Source organism: Acinonyx jubatus, chromosome D1, assembly GCF_027475565.1.
Source record: "Acinonyx jubatus isolate Ajub_Pintada_27869175 chromosome D1, VMU_Ajub_asm_v1.0, whole genome shotgun sequence".
NCBI classification, from domain to species: Eukaryota; Metazoa; Chordata; class Mammalia; order Carnivora; family Felidae; genus Acinonyx; species Acinonyx jubatus.
In genome coordinates this window covers 16,012,822-16,040,028 of record NC_069390.1, presented here as the reverse complement: position 1 = coordinate 16,040,028, position 27,207 = coordinate 16,012,822, and the positions used below count along the sequence as shown (strand labels likewise).

The following is a 27,207-nucleotide window of genomic DNA, read 5'->3' as shown; positions in this document are numbered from 1 at the left end:
AAAGATATTTTAAAAAAGCTACACTAAGGATATAATTTCACTAGTATTAGTTTCTTTACAGCCTAGACTATGACCTAGACACCAGCTTTTTTCCCATGGGGGGTATGAAGCATACTTTGGGACTAATTCTTTTCTCGATAGCTTCATAAATTTAGACTAGATTGTTATCATTTTAGACGTCATTTGCTAGAAATGTGACCTACCCCATTTACCTGTAACAGCTCATTTGCTTTATTTTTCATTTTCCTTTGCTCAAGACAATAGCATTGCAAACTGCATGGTTAGGTTAACACTTTCATTGCTTTTTAAAAATTGCTCCTCTAACCTAATCCTTCACCAGATGTTTTCCTCATACTTCTTCATAGTGTCTCAGAAGTAGATTTCTATGCTAGTTTTCCACGGGGAGAAGAGTAGGTAATTTGATTTTTCATAGTGTTATTAATATTAACAGGAAGAAGCTAATTTTATCTTAAGTGATAACACACTCTATATTAAAGACAGGTTAGATGTTCCCCTCAGAACTTGGTCAGGAAAAAGGAAAATGGAACAGATGGCTCCTGAAATTTTTTCTTGTTTGGTTCAGAGATTCAGATCCTTCCCTCCTGCGCCCTCCCCGCCCCCCTCCCCCTTAAATGGTCAGCAAGTGAAAAGTGGCATTTGGAATTTCCACTGTCTCTCCATTGCTTTGCCATCTTTAGTTTAATGCCTGTTTCTCTACAAAGATTAACACATTTTCCACTCCTGATATACTTGTCAGGGAATTTAGGAGTTTTCTGGAACCTGAAGTCTGCCTTTGGTTGTGATGATTATTGGATAATTGCCTATTCTTTGGTGGAATTTCCATTTTTAGATTACGCCAGGCTCTACAGCCTTTCTTTCTCTGGCAGAAGAACCCAAAAGCAATGGAGTATGTTTTTTTCCCCTTCCCCGGCCCAGCTTAAACAATGACTCACTTGGGCTCTGGGGCTTTGCTTCATACTGTCATTCAGGGGCCACTTTTTACCCTTGTTCTTATTTGCCTTTAGTGTTCTGTTTGTAACCTTTCATTTCCTTTGGCACATGGACTTGCCAAAGGAAAGTCAGAGAGGTATACATCACCCCCAAACTGGAACAGACAATCCAGTTATGTCCCTATGAGCCATTTTGTTCTCATGGCAGCTGATGTAGATCAGAGACAGTACAGAAACAATATCTTTAAGGAAATATAATTCCAAATGTGGCAGGAGAAGTATTCTCCCCAAAAATACAAGTGCCAATGTCATCCAGTTTAAGAATGAAACATTTCCCTCTATCTGAAGTGTTCCAGTGACTGATGAAAAGTCCCTCAGTACATATATGTCGGAGGTGGGAAGCACACAGAGGAATTGGACTCCAAGAGTTTTCAGAAGGATGTGGTTACATGAAGAGATTTCCTCATTGAAAGACTTCATCTAATCTGTAGTTCAGAGTTTGTTGGAGAGAATAGATTTTCCGCCTTTTGGGCAGTGGTTCTGTCTGGTCTTGAGTTTTCACTCTGATTCCAGCCTTCCAAAAACTATTCATCTAATGATTCCTTGATTTTTCTCTTTGCAGTTTTAACAGTGTGTGTCAGGGAACTCACATTCTCTTTCGGGAATTCAGCTTCATCCAAGCAACCCCTCACAACAGGGCATCATTCTTACGGGCCTTCTGGAGATGCTTCCGAACTGTGGGCAAAAATGGCGGTAAGTCTTCCCAAATTCTTTTCTTGCCTTCCTTTCTTCTAAACTTCTGTCTCTCTTTTGTTCCCATAAATACTATTTGAGTGACTGCTATTTGAGGCTCTAGGAACACCTTACTTTTGAGGAGCTATCTGTCTGTGTCACAGACACTACTACCACTACTAGTACCATCGTCATCACAAGGCTACCTATTAGGAGCCAAGTGGAGTTCTTAGCACTTTATGTATGGTCATTCATTTATTCTTCACAACAGCTCTCCATGGTAGATATGATCATCCCCGTTATAACTAGTGAAACCAGGGCTCAGAGGAGTTAAGTAACTTGACAGGGTTGTACCCCAAATGCTGGGGTGGGATCCCTACCTAGGCAATCTGGCTCCAGAGCCTTTGCTCTTGGTAAATATTAAAATACCATGCAGTAGATTGAAGAAATGGTGCGAATACAAAGAAGGAAACTGCTGAGTGGGGGTGAGGGAACCCTATGGTTAGAGAAAGGGGAGCAAGTAGATTAGAGGAGGTTCTCCTGAGAACTGGTTGTTTGGTCTAATTTGGGAAGGAAGAGTAAGAGTTATCCATATGGATAAAGGAGAGAAGACATTCTAGTAGGGCATGTGCTGTGATGTAGAGGCATAAAAGAACCTGAGAAGATCAGAATGGCTAGAGTTTGTGAAGGGCACTAGGGGAGATGAGCCTGTGAAGGAATGGAATAGTCAGGTCCTGAAAGACCATTTTTGCCGTAAAAATAGAAGTTGAATTTTATGCTGTAGGTTAAAGGATTTTATTCAGAAGAGTGGTGTGATGATATCTGAATTCTAGAAAGATCATTTGAAAGGCCATTTCCTATCGAAATGGCTTAGAGGGTGAGTTTGGAGGCAGCGAGCGTGGTTAGGAGACTTGCAGTCATGAGAAATGACAAGAGCCAAAACTAAGGCAGCATCCACGGAAGGGGCACTTTCAGAGATCAAATCCAAAGGATTTGGCGATTGGTTTTGGCACATAAGGTGAGTGAGAAGAGCCCTGATAAATTTCCAGGTAATTGTACACTCACACTGTGCCAAAATCATTACTCCCATCCATCTCCAGAACTTCTTCACCTTCCCCATTAAGCACTCTCCATTTCCTCCCCTGCCCCCAGCCTCTGGCAAGCCCTGTTCTACTTTCTGTCTCTGAATTGGACTACACTAGGTACCTCGTGTTAGTGGAATCATGTAATACTTCCCTTTTTGTGAATGACTGACTTCATTTAACACAATGTCCTCAGATTTCATACATGTTGTGACATGTGTCAGAATTGCCTTCCTTTTTAAGCCTGAAGAACACTCCATTGTATGTATCCACATTTTGTTTATCCATTCATCTATCAACAGACACTTGGGTTGCTTCCTCCCTTTGACTAATGTGAATGAAATGGCATGTTAAGTTTTTGAAAAGTTGAAATTTCTAGGGACACAGTGAAAACACTCCATGAAGCAGCAGGTAATACAAATTAGTTTCTAGAAATACAGATTTGGGGAAGTAGAATAAAGTTTACTAATACCAGATTTTCATTTCACCTTATAATCTTTGAGACAAGAGCTAAATGCACTAGAAAATACAAGTAATTTTTATATTTGCATACTTTTGGTTTGGCATCTATGATTATATTCCAAGGAAAATTAAAAAAAAAAACAACACTGATTGAAATAACTATTAAATAAAGCAGTTTCTGTAGTGATCCTACCTGAGAGTAGAGAAAGGCCTAAACTATTTCCTCATTTACTTAACAGATATTTCTGGTAGACTTACCACATGCTTGGTGCTGGGGTATAGTAAGTGAACAGGTACACGCCCTGATCTCATTGAGTTGACAACATCCTCCACCCTGCTCTCATGATGCTACTGCTACTTTATATATAGCTACTGAGCCTTTTATTTCTTTTTTTTTTAACATGAAATTTATTGTCAAATTGGCTTCTATACAACACCCAGTGCTCATCCCAACAGGTGCCCTCTTCAATGCCCATCACCCACTTTCCCCTCCCTCCCACCCCTCATCAACCCTCGGTTTATTCTCAGTTTTTTAGAGCCTCTTATGGTTTGGCTCCCTCCCTCTCTTTTTTTTTTTTTTTCCCTTCCCCTTCCCCATGGTCTTCTGGTAAGTTTCTCAGGATCCACATAAGAGTAAAAACATATGGTATCTGTCTTTCTCTGTGTGACTTATTTCACTTAGCATAACACTCTCCAGTTCCATCCACATTGCTACAAAAGGCAATATTTCATTCTTTCTCATTGCCAAGTAGTATTCCATTGTATATATAAACCACAATTTTTTTATCCAGTCATCAGTTGATGGACATTTAGGCCCTTTCAATAATTTGGCTATTGTTGAAAGTGCTGCTATAAACACTGGGGTACAAGTGCCCCTGTGCATCAGCACTCCTGCATCCCTTGGGTAAATCCCCAGCAGTGCTATTGCTGGGTCATAGGGTAGATCTATTTTTAATTTTTTGAGGAATCTCCACACTGTTTTCCAGAGTGGCTGCACCAGTTTGCATTCCCACCAACAGTGCAAGAGGGTTCCCATTTCTCCACATCCTCTCCAGCATCTATAGTCTCCTGATTTGTTCATTTTAGCCATTCTGACTGGCATGAGGTGATATCTCAGTGTGGTTTTGATTTGTATTTCCCTGATGAAGAGTGACGTTGAGTATCTTTTCATGTGCCTGATGGCCATCTGGATGTCTTCTTTAGAGAAGTGTCTATTCATGTCTTCTGCCCATTTCTTCACTGGATTATTTGTTTTTCAGGTGTGGAGTTTGGTGAGTTCTTTATAGATTTTGGATACTAGCCTTTTGTCCAATATGTCATTTGCAAATATCTTTTCCCGTTCCGTTGGTTGCCTTTTAGTTTTGTTGATTGTTTCCTTTGCAGTGCAGAAGCTTTTTATCTTCATGAGGTCCCAATAGTTCATTTTTGCTTTTAATTTCCTTTCCTTTGGAGATGTGTCAAGTAAGAAATTGCTGCGGCTGAGGTCAGAGAGGTTTTTTCCTGCTTTCTCCTCCAGGGTTTTGATGGTTTCCTGTCTCACATTCAGGTCCTTCATCCATCTTGAGTTATTTTTGTGAATGGTGTAACAAAGTGGTCTAGTTTCCTTCTTCTGCATGTTGCTCTCCAGTTCTCCCAGCACCATTTGTTAAAGAGACTTTTTTCCATTGGATATTCTTTCCTGCTTTGTCAAAGATTAGTTGGCCATACTTTTGTGAGTCCAATTCTGGAGTCGCTATTCTATTCCATTGGTCTATGTGTCTGTTTTTGTGCCAATACCATGCTGTCTTGATTACAGCTTTGTAGTAGAATCTAAAGTCTGGGATTATGATGCCTCCCACTTTGGTCTTCTTCTTCAATATTACTTGGCTATTCAGGGTCTTTTGTGATTCCATACAAATTTTAGGATTGCTTGTTCTAGCTTCCAGAAGAATGCTGGTACCATTTTGATTGGGATTGCATTGAATGTGTAGATAGCTTTGGGTAGTATTGACATTTTAGCAATATTTATTCCTCCAATCCATGAGCATGGAATGTTTTTCCGTTTCTTTGTATCTTCTTCAATTTCCTTCATAAGCTTTCTATAGTTTTCAGCATACAGATCTTTTACATCTTTGGTTAGGTTTATTCCTAGGTATTTTATGATTCTTGGTGCATCATAAAAGCCATTTGTGAAAAGCCCACAGCTAATATCATCCTCAATGGGGAAAAACTGAGAGCTTTTCCCCTGAGATCAGGAACACGACAGGGATGTCCACTCTCACCGCTGTTGTTTAACATAGTGTTGGAAGTTCTAGCATCAGCAGTCAGACTACAAAAGGAAATCAAAGGCATCAAAATTGGCAAAGATGAAGTCAAGCTTTCACTTTTGCAGATGACATAATATTATACATGGAAAACCCGATAGACTCCACCAGAAGTCTGTTAGAACTGATACATGAATTCAGCAAAGTCGCAGGATACAAAATTAATGTACAGAAATCAGTTGCATTCTTATACACTAATAATGAAGCAACAGAAAGACAAATAAAGAAACAAAAAAGAGGTTAGAGTGGGAGAGAGCCAAAGCATAAGAGACTCTTAAGAACTGAGAACAAACTGAGGGCTGATGGGGGGTGGGAGGGAGGGGAGGGTGGGTGATGGGTATTGAGGAGGGCACCTGTTGGGATGAGCACTGGGTGTTGTATGGAAACCAATTTGACAATAAATTTCATATATTTAAAAAAAAAAAAAAAAGAAACTGATCCCATGCACAATTGCACCAACAAGCGTAAAATACCTAGGAATAAACCTAACCAAAGATCCAAGCCTTTTTTTTCCTAAAACTGTCTACCTGGTATCTTATTAGCTCATTTCTACTGTCCTAAGAAATAAGTAAGGTAGGTATTATTGTGCCCATTTTATAAGTAAATTGTGTAACTTGCAGAAGGATTGCAGAGTAAGTAAGAAAGTTGGAAATAGAACCCAGATTTACAAATATGCTAATATGCTATTTCTGCTATTTTTATTACTCCAATCATGACTTCTGTGACATGTAACTTAAAAGATTATCCATCTTAATTACATTATTGTACAGAAAGTACTTAGTGTACTGAGAAAATAGCATCATCTCCTTTACAGAAGATATGCACTAGTGGACAAAAATCAGAGTGGACTCGATTTTAAGTGAACTACCTCAGAGAAACTAACCCATTGGTCTCTACATAAACAAAACTTGGGAGCTGTGAGTATACAAATGAAGTCTGTAGTATTTCCTCAGAACCCGTTTTTCCCAATCCTTTCCCAGTCCCTTAGCTGGTCAGCAAGTATTTACTCAATACTCACTATATTGCAGAATGGTACATACACCGAGAGCTGGTTTCTGTGAAATAGGTACATGGAGAGAAGTATGGAAAACAGTCTTAAGGCATCCTCAATTCTTTTCCTGATTTGGAAGTGGGGCCTCTTCAAGAATGTATTTACTATCACAAGGGATCCATATAGCATTTGGACTCTGAGCAGATGTGGGTTTCTTTACCTTTCTTATAGCAGCTGCCAGTGATTCATCCAGCTGCTAAGAGGAAGCAGCTCCAAGTTCTCCCTGTTTTTCCTGTGCCATAAACAAGATCTAGATTTTATGCTGGATATCGATTGTTATGCTTCTTCTTAATCAGACAGCCTCTGAGTTCTTAAAGACCAAATGCAACATTTGCATCTAGGTGATCCTAAAATCTTTGGTTAAACCATTTTTAACATATTCTCAGTTTCTTCCAGGAAACTTTAGAACATCTTTCAGTCCTGGAATGTGTGAGTCCCCAATTTTAATCCAGAATGAGCAAAAACACTCAGAGGCAAAGTTCCAACAGAAAGTACTTATTAAGCCCCATTTTCTCAATTAGAATGCCACGTACTCGGCTCCTGCTTGATAGAGCTGCTACTCTATTGCTCTTCTGCAGATAACTTCCTTAGAACATCATGTACATATTTTAGCATTATCAAGAAGAAATTAGCTCTTCTGGGAAACAGCAAAAGAAGAGCAGAGTTGCAGCATAACATATCTAAAAATGAAGCCACCTGTGGAAAACTAAGGACCTGATCCCTTCTGGCAAGAAACAGTTTGTCCCAGTTTTTAGCAAGTATAGGGATCTAATGTCATTTCTGCATGACTGAGTCCTGAATGATGCTAATTTTCCTGTGTCTGAAATTCAAATAAGCTCATGAAGATTATAGTGAACCTCTTGCTATCAAGGCAACTTTAGAGTCTTGGAAGCAAAAAGATCTATTCATATGTAATAAGACTTTAAAATTCAACTTCTCACTTTGGTATTTCTTTCAATGTGAAAAATTAATCTCAATTTTCAAGTCTGGCAAAGATTAAAATTCCCTGAAGGAAATCTTCACTTCTGCTTAGGGATATTAGCTCAAAAGAGCTTTTGTCCAAGGTTTATTTTTACAGTTTGTTAGAATTTAATTTTGAGCTTTGTGCTTTTACAAATGAGTGCGTGTGTGTGTGTGTGTGCGCGTGCGTGCGCGTGCGCGTATTTCATTTAATAAAAGAATGAGGGGGCACCTGGGTGGCTCAGTCACTTGAGCGTCCGACTTCGGCTCAGGTCATGATCTCACAGTTTGTGGGTTCGAGCCCCGCATCAGGCTCTGTGCTGACCTCTTGCTCAGAGCCTGGAGCCTGCTTCTGATTCTGTGCCTCCTTCTCTCTCTGCCCCTTCTCCGCTCACGCTTTGTCTCACTCTGTTTCTCAAAAATAAATAAATGTAAAAGTAAAATAAAATAAAAAAAAAAGAATGAGGAGCACTTCCTCTTCTGCCCTTGAGGAAGTAATTACTAAGGGAATTGTCACCCTGCCATAAACAACTAGAAAATTAGACAATGTATCTGAAACAACTCTTTGAGACATTGAACAGTTAATATGGGGCTGTGGTCTCTGAGAAGCAGTTGCCAAGCAGCAGTATAGGAGAGGAGATCTAAAGAGCCCAGCAGTCTTACTCAGTTGAGGAGGCAGAGATTGGGGTTTGGAGAAGCCAAAGTGGCCAGAATTTGCAGGGCAGAGAACCAAAGAGGAAGGAGTTGCTCAGTAAGCTCCAAAGAGCTACAAGTGGGTATTTGAGTCTCTGGCTACAAACTCTGCACATGTGTGGGTTGGAAAAAGAACCACCAGAGACCAATAGGCTAAACAATTCCTGGAGTATGCTCAGGGGTAAGAATAGTTCACACTGCTACCGGCCAAAGTGGAGAAACCTCAAGGTACGCAGGGCATTGACATTTGATAGAGTCCTCAGCAGCCCCAAAACAGAAGGGGTTAAACTGATCCCTCTGCAAGGAAGTTAACTGTATACCAGACCAAAATTCAATGCTCTTTAGAGGAACACAGTAAAATCTAGCACTCAATAACATAAAATTCACAATGTCTGGCATCCAATTAAAAATTACCAGACATTAGAAGAAATAGGAACATATGACCCATAACCAGGAGAAAAATCTATCAGTAGAAACACAGACCCAGAATCAAAGACCTTCAAATAGTTATTTTAAATCATATAAATATGCTCAAGTATGTAAAGGAAAACATGCATATGATTAGGAGATAAATGGAAGATACTAAAAAGATCCAAATGGACTTTCTAGACATAAAAAATACAACATCAAAAATGAAAATAATGATAACGATAGCAATTAACATTTATTAAGTTACTTCATATATACAATATCTAATTTTTCTTCACAATAATCCTATGTGTTAGGTAGATACTTTTATTTTCATTTTTACACAGAAAATGAAACTGAGATTTAGAAAGTTAAAGAACTTGTTCTAGGTCACAGACCTAGTAAGTGAAAAAAACCAATGCTGAAGAAGCCAGAAACCTGACTAGAAGGAGTACTTTTTTTTTTAAATGTGTTCTCCATCAAATAATGTGTGAGTTGCTTGAAATACAACTGAGTCAATGACAATACTTGCCCTCAAGGAGCTCATATTCCAGTAAAATAGTCTGGAAATCGTTTCCCCAGAGTATAAGTGATTATTAAAGCCATGTAAAAGATTCAGTGATAGTACAAGGGCAGAAATAGTTCTTCTGCAGAAGTTAGGAAAGGCTATAAGGGAATAAAGATAGTTGGGATGGATCTTGGAGTAGTAGAAAGCTGTTAAGCAAATAAGGAGTATATTCTAGCAAGAAAAAAACAAGGTTTCTGAAAGTATGATGACATGAAACAAAATATTTCCTTTGGGAAGCATAAGAAATTCATTGTGGCTGGTGCTTAGTACCTAAGAAAGAAACATCATCACAGCCAGTCAGTATGGCCTTATCAATTTGTGTGGTATTTTCACATATAAGACTGGCAAAAGCATGGAAAATAGAGTGAAAGGCGGGGATAGTAAGACCATTTAGGAGCCAGTATAGCAGAACAGGAAGTGGAAGGGAGATGAAGAGCTATTTAAGGTTGGTTTGACAGGACTTACTGATTGGGTGTGGGGTGTGAGAGAGAAGAGTCAAGAATGATTGCCAGGGGCACCTGGCTGGCTTAGTCAGAAGAAGCAACTGTTGATCTTGGGGTTGTGAGTTCGAGCCCTATGTTGGGTGTAGAGATGGCTTAAAAATAAAGTATCGGGGCACCTGGGTGGCTCAGTCAGTTGAGCTTCCAACTCTTGATTTCAGCTCAGGTCATGATCCTAGGGTCGTGGAATCTAGCTCCGCATTGGGTTCTGTGCTCGCTGAGCATGGAGTCTGCTTGATATTCTCTCCCCCCACCCCTCACCCTGTCTCCCTTCCTCTACCCCTCTCCCCGACTCATGCATGCTCTCTCTTTCTAAAAGAATAAACAAACAAACATCTTAAAAAAAAAAGAATGAATGCCAGAATCTAAATTATTGCCGATTTCATCCCTCCCTCCCTCCCTTCCTTTCTTCCTTTCCTTTTTTTGTTTGTGTTTTTGTTTTAATTCTTTCACTTTTTATGTTTTATCCTGAATTCACTGTGATTTGTCTTCAGGGTCTAGGTATATTCAGTCATTCAACAAACATTTATGTATTAGTTGCTACTGATAAAGCAGTGAGTGGAACAGAAATTCCTGTTCTCATGGAGTTTGTGGTCTGATAATCAGAGATCTGGAAAAAAAAAAAAAAATCCCTGCATTCATGAAAGAAGATCACATTCTGGGAATCAGAGACTTACAGTCGGTCTATATAAATCATATGATAAAAACTGTTTTTCCTAAAATACCTTTGTTATGGTGGCCAAAGTGATCTCAAGGGAAAATGCAGACAACTTAGGCTGAAATAAAGCTTTTGGTCTGACTTCTCTGTGTAACTGCCTCAAACTTCCACCTGATTTTGCTGGTCACTAATCCTCATCCTCACTACTAAAAACCATTCTGTGAGGATTAACAGTGTTTACTTCAGGAGTGGGTGGCTGTCTTGTTTGAAATATTAAAGAGTATTTGTTACTTTAGTCATTTTTTAAACAAACAAACAAAAATCCTTCCATGTAATCTCTTCGGTCCCGTGGTTTCCTTTGGCCCGTCCTCTGCACCTGCTCCCCCAAGAGCTCCACGTGTCCATGTTTGCCCCAGAAACCTGATGTGGCCAATAAACTTCTTCAACCCCAAGTTCCTGGTTCCTATCCCCCATTTTACTTATTTCTTCTCTATTCTGATTTTCTTTTCTTTTTCCATTTTTACTTCCTTCTTCAAAACCTTTTCTCCAGGGAGAACATTGACATTTGATGTCACCTCAAATCTTTCACCTCTCTACCTCTAGTAACTTTCATCTTTCCCTCTTTTTAATGTTCCTTTATTTTTTTTTTTCTATTTCAATTATTTGGGGGCTACCACACATGTCACACAAGCATTCCCGGAATGCTTTTGTCACCACCTCCTTTCGTACCCCACCCTCCGTGCCCTCCATGCATAATACCCTTAGGTTGCTAAACTCTCTTTATCCTTTTAAGCCTTAGTTTAAAGGTCAGCTCCTTAAAGGACCTTTTCTCTTACTCCCTTCCTGGTCTGAATTAGATCCCTTCATTATTCTTTTGCAAATCATCCTGTAACTTTTAGTCATACTGTTTATTACAGTTTCTGACTAAATATTTTTTGAATGGCCCTTTACTTAATGTCCACCTGCCTTATCAAATTGTAAGCTTTATGAGGGTAAGGAGCTTGTTTGCTTTGCCAGTAACTATTTGCCAGTAACTATTCTTAGCACCTAACATACATAAATGATTTCTTTTATGTTATTTAATACGAAGGCCCATCACTTCCCAATCCCTATGTAATCTGTGATTATTGAATGGATTATATTATCATCTCTTATATTAGAGGGTGGGGTGCTTTTGAAAGAACTTTATACTCTTTTCAAATTTGTATCTGAGCCTTGATTTAAAATAATAATAGTTGCTACTTATTGATCACCTACTATATGCAAGGCACTAAACTTCATGTTCAAAGTGCCCCTCGAAAAACTGACCCATTCAAAGCTATACAATATCAATTGACCCCTAATTAAAATAATATTCAGTATCCTCTGGTGCTTCCAAACAACGATTAAAAGATTTAGATCATGATCTGTATGCAAACTTTAAACATTGGTGAGGATCTAACTAATAGTACTACCTCCATTTGTTTTGTATTCTGGGTGTCACATTTATGCTGTGAAAGAAATCACAAACTAGTGGTCATCTGACTACACAAGCTTTGGCCTGCAGTGACATTTTCTTTGGCTTGCACTGTTAAGAATATTTTTTTTAAGTAGATGCCAACCTTTAACATAAAAATCTCAATTCAGCTTCACTTAAAGAATGGAAAATCATGGGGTGCCTGGGTGGCTCAGTTGGTTGAGTGTCTGGCTTCAGCTCAGGTCATGATCTCATGGTTGGTGGATTTGAGGCCCATGTCTGGCTCTGTGCCGACAGCTCAGAGCTTGGAGCCTGCTTGGGATTCTATGTCTCCCTCTCTCTCTGCCCCTCCCTGCTCTTTCTCTCTCTCTCAAAAAACGAATAAGCATTAAAAATCAAAAAAAAAAAAAAAAAAAAAGAATGGAAAATCATCCCGATACCACGCCCACATTCCAACAGGGAGGCGGTTTCCCCGGGGCGGAGGTGCAGCTGCTGCCTTTAGACAGGGCATGTGGTGGCCTCAGATTTACCGCCATCCCCAGCTGCCTTGCTTCATCTGCTTATGTTTCCTGCCTGGCCCCTGTAGGCATTTGAGTTTGCTACCATTGCTACAATGCCTTGGTCCATTTGTAACCTCTTGAAAGGTAGAGTTACACGCTTAATTCAGAATGAGGAGTCAGGAGCTGATTCCTCCACTACATTCAGTTTCTCTTTTCTCCTTGTTGCCGTGATGTCTCAAAAGATGTTCAAACAGGAAAGGACCTTAGCAGTCGTCTTGTCTTGCAACTAGGCCTAAGGGTTTTAAAATGTATTTATCCCTTGATTGTGGTCAAATATATATAACATAAAATTTATCATTCTGACCACTTTTTAAATAGGGAAATCTTCTTTGGCGATAAAATATGAATAGCATAAAATTGAACAGTTTGACCATTTTTTAAAATGTTTATGTTTGAGAGAGACAGAGCATGAGTGGGGGAGGGGACAGAGAGAGGGAGACAGAGGACCCAACGCGGGCTCTGTGCAGACAAGCAGCAAGCCCGATATGGGGCTCAAACTCACGAACCATGAGACCATGACTTGAGCTGAAGTCCGACGCTTAACTGACTGAACCACCCAGGTGCTCCAACATTGTAACCATTTTGTTTCTTTTAATTTTTTTTTTAATGTTTATTTATTCTTGAGAGATAGAGACAGCATGAGCATGGGAGGGGCAGAGAGAGAGGGAGACACAGAGTTGGAAGCAGGCTCCAGCCTCTGAGCTGCCAGCACAGAGTCCCACGTGGGGCTCGAACTCATGGACCGCAAGATCATGACCTGAGCCGAAGTCGGATGCTTAACCGACTGAGCCACCCAGGCGCCCCTTACCACTTTTAAGTGTACAGTTCAGTGGCATTAACTACATTCACATTGCTGTGCAACCATCACCACCATCCATCTCCCTCTTTTTTCATCTTCCCAAACTAAAATATTTTGCCCATTAAGAAACGACTGCCCATTTCTAGCCCCAGATTTTATTTCCTGTCTCCATGTCTTTGACTATTCTAGGTGCCTCATATAGGTAGAATTATGCAATATTTGTTCCTTTGTGTCAGTTTCTTAAACCAAGCATGATGTTTTCACAGCTCATCCGTGTGGCATGGGTCAGAATTTCTTCCCTTTCTGGGGCACCTGGGTGGCTCCCTCAGTTGAGCATCCGACTCTTGATTTCAGCTCAGGTCATGATCTCCCAGTTCATGGGTTCGAGCCCCACGTTGGGCCCAGTGCTGACCGTGCAGAGCCTACTTGGGATTCTCTCTCTCTGCCTCTTTCTCTCTCAAAAATAAATAAGTAGGCATTAAAAAAAAAAAAAAAAGAATTTCTTCCCATTCTACCCATTGTGTGTATATATCATACTTTGTGTATCCATTCATCTGTCATTGGACACTTGTGTTGCTTCTACCTTTTGGCTATTGTGAATAACACTGCTGTGAACCTGGGTATACAAGTAGCTGTGTGAATACCCTGTCTTTGGTTCTTGGCCATATACTTAGGAGTAGAATTGCTGGATCATATGATAATTCTATGTTTAATATCTTCTAAGGAATTGCCAGACTGTTTCCGACAGTGGCTTCACCATTTTACATTCTTACAGGCAATTCACAAGGGGTACTATTTCTCCAGATTCTCACCAACCCTTGCTATTTCCTGTTGTTCTGATAAAAGCCATCCAAATGGATACAAAGTAGTATCTCATTGTTTTGATTTGCATGTCCCCAGTGAGTAATGGTGTTGAACATTTTTTCACGTGCTTGTTGGTTATTTGGGGTTTTTTTATGGGTTGCATTTTTAAAAAAATTATTTTAATTCCAATGTAGTTAACAAACAGTGTTATTTTAGTTTCAGTTGTACAGTATAATGATTCAACAGTTCCTTATATTACTTAGTGCTCAGCAAGATAAGTGTACTCTTGGGGTGCCTGAGTGACTCACTTGGTTGAGTGTCTGACTCTTGTCTTGGCTCAGGTTTTCATCTCGTGGTTGATGAGATTGACCCCCAAGTCAGGCTCTGTACTGGCAGTGTGGAGCCTGCTTGTTCTCTCTCTCTGTCCTTCCCCCACTTGTGCTCGCTCTCTCTCTCTCTCTCTCTCTCAAAATAAATAAACTTAAAAAAAAAAGATAAGTGTACTTTTAATCCCTTTCACCTATTTTGCCCATCCTCCCACCCACCTTCCCTGTGATAGCCATCTGTTCGTTCTCTATAGTTAAGAGTCTGTTTCTTGGTTTGCTTCTCTCTTTTTCTCCTTTGCTCATTTGTTTTCTTTTTTTTTTTTAATGGAGATTGTTTAATGTTCATTTATTTATTTTTGAGAGAGAAAGTGTGCAAACAGGGGGAGGGGCAGAGAGAGATTGGAGAGAGAGAATCCCAAGCAGGCTCCTCACTGTCAGCACAGAGCCTGACACAGGCTGGATCCCACAGACTGTGAGATCATGACCTGAGCCAAAATGAAGAGTTGGATGATTAACCAAATGAGCCATCTAAGTGCCCCTCATTTGTTTTGTTTCTTAAATTCTGCATATGAGTGAGATCACATGGTAGTATCTTTCTCTGATTGACTTATTTTACTTAGCATAATACTCTCAAACTCCATCCATGTTATTGCAAATGGCAGGTTTCGTTCATCTTTATGGCTGAATAATATTCCACATCTTTTTTACCCATTTATCTATCAATGGACACTTGGTTGCTTCCATAGTTTGGCTATTGTAAATAATGCTGCAATAAACATAGGAGCGCATATATCCCTCCAAATTAGTGTTTTTGTGTTCTTTGGATAAATACCCAGGATTGCAGTTACTGGATCATAGGGCAGTTCTATTTTTAATTTTTTGAGGAACCCCATACTGTCTTCCACAATGGCTGCACCACTTTGCAATCCCACCAACGGTGCACAACGGTTCCTTTTACTCCATATCCTCATTAACACTTGTTGTTTCTTGAGTTTTTGATTTTAGCCATTCTGACAGGTGTGAAGTGATATCTCATTGCGGTTTTTATTTGCATTTCCCTGATGATGGGTGATGTTGAGCATCTTTTCATGTGTCTGTAGGCATCTGTATGTTTTCTTTTGAGAAGTGTGTAAGTCCTTTGCCCATTTTTTAATAACATTGTTTGTTTTTTTGTTGTTGAGTTGTAGGAGTTCTTCATATATTCTGGATATGAATCCCTTATCAGATGTATAACGTGAAAATATTTCCCCTCATTCTGCAGGTTGTCTTCTTGCCTTTTGTTTTTTTAAGTGTATTTATTTTGAAAGAGAGAGAGAGTCTGAAGCAGGCTCCACACTGTCAGTGCAGATCCCAATGCAGGGCTCGATCTCACAAACCATGAGATCATGACCTGAGCCAAAACCAAGAGTCAGACACTTAACCAACTGAGCCACCCAGGTGCCTTTGTATTCTTGCCTTCTTAATGGTATCCTTTGGTGCATAAAAGGTCTTTATTTTGATGAAGTCCAGTTTATCTGTTTTTCCCTTTATTCCTTGCTCTTTTGGTGTTATATCTATGAAATCATTGTCAAATCCAATGTTATGAAGACATTGGGTTGTTTCCTTCTGACAGTTTTATAGTTTTAGCTCTTCAGTTTGGTATTTGATCTGTTTTGAGTTAATTTTTATTTTCATTTTTTTAGAGAAAGAGAGGGAGAGAGAGAGCCGGGGTCTGGGGGAGAGGTAGAGGAAGAGGGAGAGAGAGAGAAGCCCAAGCAGGCTCCATACCCAGCACTGAGCTGGAAGCAGGGCTCCACCTTATGACCCTGAGATTATGACCTGAGCTGAAATCAAGAGTTGGACACTTAACCTACTGAGCCACCCAGGTGCCCTGAGTTAATTTTTATATAAGATCAACTTCTTCTGCGTGTGGATATCCAGTTTCCCAAGCACCACTTACTGGAAAGACTTGCTGAATAGTCCTTTCCCCAATGAATGGTACCCATGTTGAGAATCAATTGACCATAGATGTGAAGGTTTGTTTCTGGGCTCTCTCTTCTATTCCAGTGGTCTATATGTCTGTCTTTATGCCAGCACCATACTGTTGTAAGTACTGTAGCTTTGTTTTAGGTTTCAAAGTTAGAAAGTTTGAGTCTTCTGACTTCATTCTTCTTTATCTAGATTGTCCTGGATATTCAGGGCCCCTTACAATTCCATATGAACTTGAGGATCAGCTATTCCGTTTCTGTGAAAAGTCTGTTAGAATTTTGATAGGGATTGTGTTGAATCTGTAGATTTCTTTGGATAGTATTGACATCTTAACAATATTAATTCTTCTGTTATTTAACAAAAACTCAACTAAGTGAATTTTAAAGATCTAACTGGCTCTATTAATAGATTCATGAATCAGGCATTATCCCTTCTAATAAATACAGGGGAGCTTTGTTGAATTGATGAAAACAAAAAAATAAAAAATGTCTTTAAAGGTAAAGAGGGAGCAGAAAAAAGGAAATTATTAGCAAAAAATCCATTGTTTTAGGCAAGGCTCACTCTCCTAAGGGGACCAGAAGGGTCTATCAGTAAATTTCCTTGTACTGACCCAGTAATTCCCATGGTTTACTGGTTAAAAGTTACATTTCTGGGGGGGTTGAAACTGCAGTTAGGTTAGGTATTAAGTCTTGGTTTACTGATATGGGACTTTAACATAAGTGACACCATTTGGGGCCTATGATTTTCTTCTTAACATTTCCTATCCATGAATAAAGGGTGTCTTTCCATTTAAGTCTTCTTTGAACTCATTCAGCAGTGTTTTATAGTTTCCAATATGCAAGTCTTCTACCTCCCTGATTAGATTTATTCCTAAGTATTTTAGTCTTCTCATGCAATTGTGAATGAAACTGTTTTTCGTCGTTTCCTTCTCACATTTCATTGCTACTTTACGGAAATGTAATTGGCTTTTGTATGCTGTTTTGTATCACCCATCCTTTTGCAGATTCATTTACTGTTGTAATAATGTGTGTGTGAGAGAGAGAGAGAGAGAGAAAGTTCTTAAGGTTTTCTATACAGAAGATGATGTCCTCTTCAAATAGAGATAGTTTTGCCATTTCCTTTCCAACTTGGATGCCTTTTATTTCTTTTTCTCACTTAATTGCTCTGGTTAGAACTTCCTGTGCTGTGTTGAGTAGAAGTGGCAAAAGCAGGCATCCTTGTCTTGTTCCTGATGTTGGATGGAAAGCTTTCCAGTATTTGGTTTTAAGATAAAAGCTTGTCAAGAAAATTGTGATTCACACAGATTATTAGCTGCAGATACTTAGAGATTTGTTTTATAACATCTTGACATCCAGTCAAAAAAATTTTTTTTCATTTAGTTATATGTCTAAATGTTCCAAAAAGGAGTGATAGTAAATTGTTGTGTCAAAGCTGAACAACCGATGGACCTGCCAATTGCTCACATTCCTAATTGTTGAGTAATCACTGGAGAAACCAATGAAAAGTTTTCTCAGCTAGTTTAAAATTTTTATTCTTTGGAGAAGAGTAAATGTGTCTTATATCATTATATATGAAATAACTGGTGTTATTTCTTTAAAGAATCAGATACCTCTGAGGCTGCTAGGGATTGAATTGTGTACCCCAAAATTAGTGTGTTGAAGCCCTACCCCCAAGGTGACTATATTTGGAGGGAGGGCCTATAAGGATGTAATTAAGGTTATATGAAGTTATAAGGGTAGGGCCCTGATGCAAAGGGATTAGTGTCCTTACAAGAAGAGACACCAGGGAGCCTATGCCCTCCTCTCTTTGCTGTGTGAGGACGCAGTGAGAAGGTGGCCTTTTTCAACCAAAGAGAGACACCCCCAGACACTGACCCTGCTAGACTTGCAGTCTCCAGAACTGGGAGAAAATAAATTCCTGTTGTTTAAGCAACCCAGTCTATGGTATTTCGTTATGGCAGCCCAAGCAGACAAATACCAAGGCCATCATTTTTACTCAGTTTCAGCAGAGAAAAATTAGTTTTATTTTGCATGCTGAGTCCAAAAGCTGTTTTGATTTTATCACTAACATTTTATCGGAAGCCATAAGTATGGCAGTGTTGTAAGCCTTAACTGAGCTATTTGATTTATGTAAGATATCAGCAAGCTTTCCAGGTTAATAAACCTATATTTAATGAATTTATTTAAGGTAGAAATGATAGCAATTAATTTTATTTGACTATTGTTCTGACAACTGCCTTATGTCAGAAAACTTTAGTATAATAGAATAAATTCTGGTACCACTACTGATAAGTCTGAAGGGTCTGCAATCCAAAAGCCTTCTCCTAATAAAATTTACAGTCCATCAGTTTGTATAACATTTATCCTATAGTGTTTTAAAAAAAAATGCTCACCTAATTTTGTCTGCTAGTGTTTATCTACACAGCATCTGAGGACCTTTGAAGGCCTGGCCTTTGCATGATCCACTACTCCATAAATTTTCTCTGCCATTGCTCTTCCAGTCACAGTACAAACATGACTGGTTTTTTTTTTTTACCTCTTTGTTACTATCTTAACACTCAAAGCCTTCTGTTTTATAATTATCAAACATTTTATAAAGTAAAAAGTCTGCTTTTGTTCCATAACCACATCACATAGAAGGAAGTAAGAGGAGGACTTGATAACATCTGTATTCCCACCCAGCAGAATTTAAAGGTTTTATGTAATTTCAGCCTTTATATCAATATAGACCTGGATTAAAAAGAAAAGAAAAAGACCAAGGCAGATAAAAAGCTTTCTAATCAGTGGCATATTTACAGGTTCAAATATATATATAATATATATTATTTATATATTATATATATTATTTACATAATATATATAATATATTATATATTATATAATATATATTATTGTAGTATAATATAGTATACCGTATATAGTATACTAGTGTATAGTATAGTATATATATAGTGTATATAGTATACTATATGTATAGTATAATATAATGTAATATATAATTATAATATAATATATATAATATATATTATATGTATGTATGTATACACACACACACACACACACACACACACACACACACACATACATACACATATACATTTGTGGAGCAGAAGAAGCTCCACAGTGAGTTAACTGAAAGCACAGGTTGGTAGTGTCTATATAATAAAATTTACTCTAGAGGCACCTGGGTGGCTCAGTCAGTTAAGTGTCCAACTTTGGCTCACGTCATGATCTCACAGTTCATGGGTTCAAGCCCCACGTCAGGCTCTCTGCTGTCAGCATGGAGCCCACTTCAGATCTTCTGTCTCTCCCTTTCTTTCTCTCTCTCCCTCTCTCTCTGCCTTTCCCCCACTCACACGTGTACATACTCTCTCTCTCTCAAAAAAAAATATTTAATAAATAAATAAATAAATAAATTTTACTATGTAACAGATTTAGTATGCATTTTATTTTTCTCATAGATTTTAAGTAAAGGTATGTCTTTAATAAGAAAAATATGAAAATTAAACATTTATAGAACCTTCTAAATGCCTCTGAAAATTTTTAGGCTCTGGTTAGAAAACTATTGATGTACATCAACCCTTCTCCCATCATATTAATAAAAAATTGGGCTCCTCCAAAAACTTGGGGTCCAATGTCTCCCAGCCGGTTGCTAAGTTCAGGCATTTTCTCAGTCAAGTGCTCTTGCCCTGATGCTAAATGAACACAAATATGACATTCAGTTTCTGAGATCAGTGTATAATTTGCTGAAAGCCTAAAATGCAATCAAAGGAGTTAAGGCATAAGAATGTATTGCATTTGTCTGTGATCATCTTTCATCACTTTATAGATGGAGGAAGGGTAGCTACAAGTTCTTTTTTTTTTTTTTATGCTTATATTTTTGAGAGAGAGTGAGTAGGGGAGGGGCAGAGAGAGGGGGAAACACAGATCTGAAGCCGGCTCCAGGCTCTGAGCTGTGAGCACAGAGCCTGATGCGGGGCTTGAACTCATGAACCACAAGATCATGACCTGATAGGTAGCTACAAATTCTTTAATTTCAAGTTCCATTTTACATGTGTTCAAGAGAAAAGATAGTTACTCCATTTTGTATTTAAAGTTTAAAAATCATGATTCTTATTACTGGGGGAAGTATAGTACTTGCTTTACTATGTATCTCATGCTTTGAAGGACATAATAAACAGAATTTGGAAGTTCTCTGAAAATATAACCAAGGATTTTTTTTAAAGTTAGGCTGAAGTGAGACTGTACTATGTGATGGTATTAAACCCGTTCTCTAAAGTAAGTGTACCAGAAGACAGAATGGTATCCCTTAGGCTTCTGAAATCTCTTGATTTCGTGGTTCTGTTAGAAACAAAAATAAATGACTAATTTCAACTTATACACTATGAATCAAAATAAAACCATCTTAGGTTAAATATGTCAACTTAATAAACCATACTCAAATGTGGTTGTTTTGGTGGATTTTAAGCTGACAGTATATAAAAGCAAGTATAAGTAGTGTTGAAAATTTAATCTTTTCCAGTTTTATGTTGCTTGGCATAACCTGCTCTTCATTCCCACTGCCACCACCTGACCCTAATTTAGAACCCTAATTAATTGGAGAGGTTGTCCTAATTAACCCAACATTGGAGAGGTTGTCAAAAAGACAGATTCCCTGATCCCATCTCCAACCTACCAAATCAGTCAGCAAGGGAGGGACCTGGGAATTTCTCTTTCTTTCTTTCTTTCTTTCTTTCTTTCTTTCTTTCTTTCTTTCTTTCTTTCTTTCTTTCTTTCTTTCTTTCTTTCTTCCTTCCTTCCTTCCTTCCTTCCTTCCTTCCTTCCTTCCTTCCTTCCTTCCTTCCTTCCTTCTCTCTCTTTCTCTCTCTCTCTCTCTTTCTTTCTTTCTCTTCCTCTCTCTCTCCCTTTCTCTCTCTCCCTTCCTCTCTCCCTTCCTCTCTCCCTTCCTTCTTTCTTTTGCAAGCATTTCAGGCGATTCTTATTATTGCTCAAGTGTGGGAAACATTGAATAACTTTTGAACTTTTTTTTCTTTGCTCCAGTCCTTGTTCTCCATCAGTGGTTTTCAACCCTGGTTGCGTATCAAGTTAACTTAGGGAGCTTTTAAAAAAATTGTGATGCATAGGCTCCATCCCAGAACAATTTAATCAGAATCTGTTGGGTTGGGGCCTATGCTTTTTGTTCTTTTCTTAACGTTTTAGGTAAAAAAAAATGTTTTGCAATATAACATGTGCAGAGAAAAGTGCAAAATAATAAATGTACAGCTCAGTGGATTTGTACAAAGTAAACATGTAATATTCATCTGGATAAAGATAGAGAACATTACCAGCACTACAGACACCTCTCCCAAGCCCCCTTCCAGTCACTAATCTCCTCTAAGGTATCACTAGTCTAACTTTTATCACCATAACCTTTACATGCCTGATTTTGAACTTTATGTAGCTAGAATCACAGAGCATGCACTCTTCTGTGTCTGGCTTCTTTTGCTCAACATTATATTTCTCATTTGTTGCCGGGTTTAGCTGCAGTTTGTTCTTTTTCATTGTTGTACAGAATTCCATTTTATATATAAACCACAGTTTATCCATTCTACAGTAGGTGGCATTTGGGCTGTTTTCAGTTTGGAGCTGGTACAAACAGCATTGCTATGCGCATACTTTTATATGGTGCTTGGCATATAGATTTCTGTTAGGTATGTACTTAGGAGTGAAATTGCTGGGAATGCATATGTTCAGCTTTACCACATATTCCCAGGTTTCCAAAGTGATTGTACCATTCTCCACATTTAAGTGCAGTTTACGAGAGTTCCTGTGGCTCTGGAACTTTTTGTGGGGCCCACACATTTTAAAAGCTCTGCAGGTGATCCTGATACACATTGAAGCTTGAGAACTACTTTACTGTTAAGACCTTTTATAAGTATAATTCTCTAAAGCACAGCCCTGGGCTTGTTCAGCCCTGCTTAGAATGTCCATGGTTCTGTGTTGCCTACTAAGGAAATATGAATTCCATCTGCTTACATTGTAGGCCACTCATGATCTAACCTCAGCCTTTCCAGCCACTACTTTCCTACTCATAGCCTAGACCCTAACCATTACACAAAGACACTTTCCCCTCCACACTCCTATCCTTTTCCCCTTGCACACCTTTGTTTTACTGTTCTATCAATGCAGAAGAGCTTTCTTGCAAGTCTCTCACATTCCTGCCCATTCTCAGGTAGACCCAGCTCAAGAAATGCATCTCAAAGTCCTTGTGATTACCACGTCCTCTCTTCCTGGGCCTCCCTTACCTCCGTTCAAAGGTGATCTCTCTTATGGCACTTATTCTATCATATCTTTTACGTAGTTATTGGCAAACATAGAATCTGTTTCCTAAGATATCATATGGGATTAAGAAGACATGGATTTTTATGTCCTTCTTACATCCCTATCTAGATTGTAAATTTGTAGCATCAACTTCACATGAAGCACTACAGAGAAAGCCTTGTTAGAATTAAATGGTCCCAGGTTCAGGTGGGCTTTTTGTTAGATATAGCTATGCAACCATGGTCAAGTTACTTTTTCCAGGCCTTAACTTTCTCATCTGTAAAATGGCGAGTCGACTACTTCAAAGTTGTGAAAACTAAGTGAGATAACAGATTAAAGCGTTTAGTAATCTTGGCGCATAATAACTGCTCCATCAATGCCAGTTGCTTGTGTCATTGTGATAAGAATCATTGTTACTCCCTTAATGGCAGAGACAGCATATCTTATCTCTGAATCCTCATTCAATGCCTTTGCTTGTTTTTGGTGCTCTAAATGTTGGGTGAATAAATTCATGAATGCCTGCTGGATGATTGGATGGGCATGCTTATTTATAGTCCATTTCCAATAAGTTCAGCATGTCTTGGAAGGAACAGTTCAAATCTCAATTTAGCCATCAGATAGAGACAGAAAGTAGGGTTTCTACTGCAAACCTTTAAAGCTGTATTAAAAAGACCGAATCCCCAGTTTAACCATACAACAGCTGCTGTCCTGCTGCTGCCAGAAATAGGGAAAACCCTCCAAGAGCTATCTGCTGTTTGTTTGTTCATCTGATAAACATGCCATGACTTGGGGAGAGCACACACTTCCCCTGCAGGCAGGCGCGGGTCTGGGAAGTTGCATGCAACAGCAATAAGGAAGAAATCCCCACTCTGTGGGAGAGGTTTCGGCAGGGACTCTGCTAAGCCTATTTGCAGTTTTGCTGAGTTATTTACCAAGATGAAGGGACTGGGTGTGGCTGGTCTAAGATTCCTCCTGGGAAGTCACTTCAAGAATCTCCTTAATTTCCTCACCCTTCTTCATCTTTGTTCTCTGGCTTTGGTGCAAGGGTGCAGTCAGTCGCACCCAGTTGGCCGCTGTTCCCGGCACACTGAATTCTTTGAAGCCGGCTCTTGCAGCCAAGGATTCCCTGCCCTGTTCTTTTCTCCTTGCCCTGATTTTAAAAACAGTTCTGGAAATTCGCATCTGGCATGGAGATGGATGAAAAGGAACTTCGTGGGTTGCATGCTGTTTTTCTAGACACATAGGAACCAAAAAGGACCTTTAGGAGCTTTAAAGTATTATTTCTCAAGAAAACCAATACTAATGCGTTTTACATGAACAAATTATAAAGTAGGCTCTGCCATCAGCACTATCATTTAAAAGTATTTTAGTGCGAAGAGGCCATACAAGTGGGACGAAACTGATACCGGAAAGTATTTATCACCACCTCTGTCACTTGAAGAAGGAATGTAAGAGTGTATTAGCTGATTGAAACCTTGGGAAAGACGTGTAACAAAACATACAAAGATTAATGAGTAGTCCACAAAGACATTTACCAGGTGACCAATATTTTTTAAAATATTTACAAATAGGGGTTCCTGGGTGACTCAGCAGGTTAAGTATCTGACTCTTGATCTCAGCTCAGGTTATGATTTCGTAGTTCCTGAGATCGAGCCCGGTGCTGGGCTCTGCGCTGATAACATGGAGCCTGCTTGAGATTCTCTCTCTCTCCCTCTCTCTGCCCTTCCTCCTCCCCCATATGCTCTGTCTCTTTCTCAAAATAAATAAACATTAAAAAAATATTTACAAGTAGATGAATTTAGTCACATTATAATCACAGTGGGTCTGGTGACAAAAAATTAGTAGTCTGAAAAATATATAATTTCAGTTTTCACAACCTTATTTGTCTTGCTAACTGGCCAATAATTCCTTACAAGCATATTTCTACTTTTAAAATAAAATTAAATCAGGAGGCAATGCTGGACAAGGAAATAATAAAATTCTAGGCAGACACTGAAAAATCTACATTTATTATTTAAAGTTGCAGGACAGCAGAATGGCATAATACCATTTATATAAAATTATATATATTTTATGTCTATGCATGTTTATGTGTATACCAAGATGTTTGGAAAGAGGTTGACCAAAATATTAGTGGTTTTCTCTCAGTGCTGGCATTTTACTTTTTTCTTCACACTCTTCTATAGTGTTCGAATTTTTTTTATAATGATCATGTAACATTTTCACAATCACAATGAAAATAAAGCTATTTTTATTTTGAAAAAAAAAGGAAAATTTTGTTTGAGCATTTGTTATGCCCAAAGTGGTACTAGGAGTTATTAGATGTAGAAAAAAACTGTGGCCTTGCCCCCGAGATGCATACAGTCTCGTTGGGAAGACGACTAAAGAGTGGTATAGTGTAGGGGTACCTGGGTGGCTCAGTCGGTTGAGCCTCAGACTCTCGATTTTGGCTCAGGTCATGATCTCATGATTTGTGAGATCTGTGCTGACAGCAGGGAGCCTGCTTGGGATTCTCTCTCTCCCTCTCTCTCTCTTTCTCTCTCTCTGCCCCTTCCTTGCTTGCTCTCTATCTCTGTCTCTCTCTCAAAATAAATAAAGAACATTTAAATTTTAAAAAGAGTGGTATAGTGTAATCAGGTGTCAGGATACGTGTTTCAAAGAAGTGCTACAGGTCACCAGGAAGAGGAAGTCACGTGGAAGCTTTCATTGAAGACAGTTGCTCAGGTTGAACCTTGAAAGATGGCTGAATAGGACTAAGAGGAAGGAAAAGGGCATTTTAGGCAGCGTGAGCACTGAGGTGATAAAGGTATCTGGAAAGACAGTGAGGAAACCAGCTTATCTGGAATAATAAGCAAATATGATTTGTGGTAGAGAAATTTACTCTCTTGCCAAACTTATTCCATAAGCTATCTTTATTTGGATCTATTACAAACTACATTTTAGTATACTTGAGCATTTTAAAAAGCAGATCCTAGAAGAGTAAATGAATTCTGAATATTGAAAACTGAAAACTGAATTCTGAATATTGACCTAAAGTGACATAAAAACTAGGACCGCTGGGAACATTTCATTATGTTAGTGTATTGAGGATGAAAGACTTCAGTATGTGTACCCTGTAATCCTGTCATCTCTGTCAGAAGCTTGCTCTCAATTCAGCCAGTGGCTTTTTGTACAGCCTTATAATTTGTAACTAACATATTCCTACCCCTTTCTTCTTCTATTAAAAAAAATCAAAGAGTGGGACATGAAGGATGGGGCCAAAACAAAAACAAAAGTTTATTTTTGAAAAGGACTTTAAGAATGAGACTCTTCCAAACAATGGAGTCAGGATTCGCTTTCAGTAGTTACTTGGTTAACATGATTGCATTACGTTTGTAGTAAACTCGCTAAATACTGTAGCTATGTAAACTATACTTACCATGCAAACAAGTTTTTCTGAGAACCATATATTTGACATTTTAAATACAAAATGTCAGTCATAAAGCTTTCCTTTTTGAATTCGTGTATTTATTAAATGCTCAAAGCGCCATGCTGGGTGATGAAAAGTACGCAGAGAACTCATTCATTCATCTCTTCACTTACTCAACAGTATTTGCTGAGTGTGTCCTCAGTGCCAGGTTGTTATTCTAGGTGCTGGAACTAAAAGGATAGAGATAGTTCTCTTTTTAAGAAGTTCATACTTTGGGGGCGCCTGGGTGGCTCAGTTGGTTAAGTGTCCAACTTTGGCTCAGGTCATGATCTCACAGTTCGTTACTTTGAGCTCCACATTGGGTTCTCTGCTGTCACCCCAGGAGTGTATCAGTAAAAAAACTGGGCTTCCAGAAAAAGAAAACAGAGGAATTAGAATGCCATCAGGTTTCTTAATAGCAGCACTGGAAGCTAAAAAACAATAGAGCAATGCTTTCCGAATTCTAAGGCAAAATTATTTCTAACCTAGAATTCTGTACCAAACCAACTCTGAGATAGAATACAGATTTTTAGATAGGCAAGAGCTTATAAATTTTAGCTCCCATAAACCTTTTCTCATGAAACTGCTGGAGGATGTATTTCATCAAAAAATGGGATTAAATCTAAAAAGATAGAATTATGGGATCTAGGAACAAGGGATCCAACAACACAGGGCAGAGGTAAAGAGAATTCGTAGGATGATAATGAATGATAGTCCCAGACAACCATTTGTGCAGGAGAGCTAGAAAACAAACAATTCAGATTGGAGAGCAGAAAACTCCTAGAGGAATGTGTATAAGAATATAAAAAAAAGAACTGATAAAACTTTTTAGTTTTATCATTTGGAGAAGTAGAGATTCATTTGGAGAAGTAGAGATTAATACTTCAGTTAAAGAAGTAACAATTAGGGGTGCCTGGCTGGCTCAGACAGACGGTGGAGCATGCGACGCTTGCTCTTGGGGTTGTGAGTTTGAGCCCCACGTTGGGTGTAGACATTACCTGAAAATAAAATCTTTAATTAGAAAAAAAAAAGTAGTGATTAATACTTAGAAACTCCAAGCAAAACAAGAAAGTGGTAAGTATTCCAAGAAAAAAAGTTGTATAAGAAAAAATGTGCTAATAATATACTCTGTGGCTTGGCTGTGAATAATGTTTATAGAGCATAAAAATATAAGTACTGA

At 38.7% G+C, this 27,207-nt stretch overlaps 1 protein-coding gene across 3 annotated transcripts in view; it reads left to right on the top strand.

Annotated features, from left to right (window-relative positions):
• Window positions 1-27,207, top strand: part of CSTPP1 (centriolar satellite-associated tubulin polyglutamylase complex regulator 1) — a 195,561-nt gene that overhangs the window by 82,424 nt on the left and 85,930 nt on the right. For all 3 annotated transcript variants that reach the window (XM_015075663.3, XM_015075662.3, XM_015075664.3), the window contains exon 3: window positions 1,573-1,703. In XM_015075663.3, coding sequence (XP_014931149.1) covers window positions 1,573-1,703 — 131 coding nt within the window. The remainder of the gene's footprint in view (window positions 1-1,572; window positions 1,704-27,207) is intronic.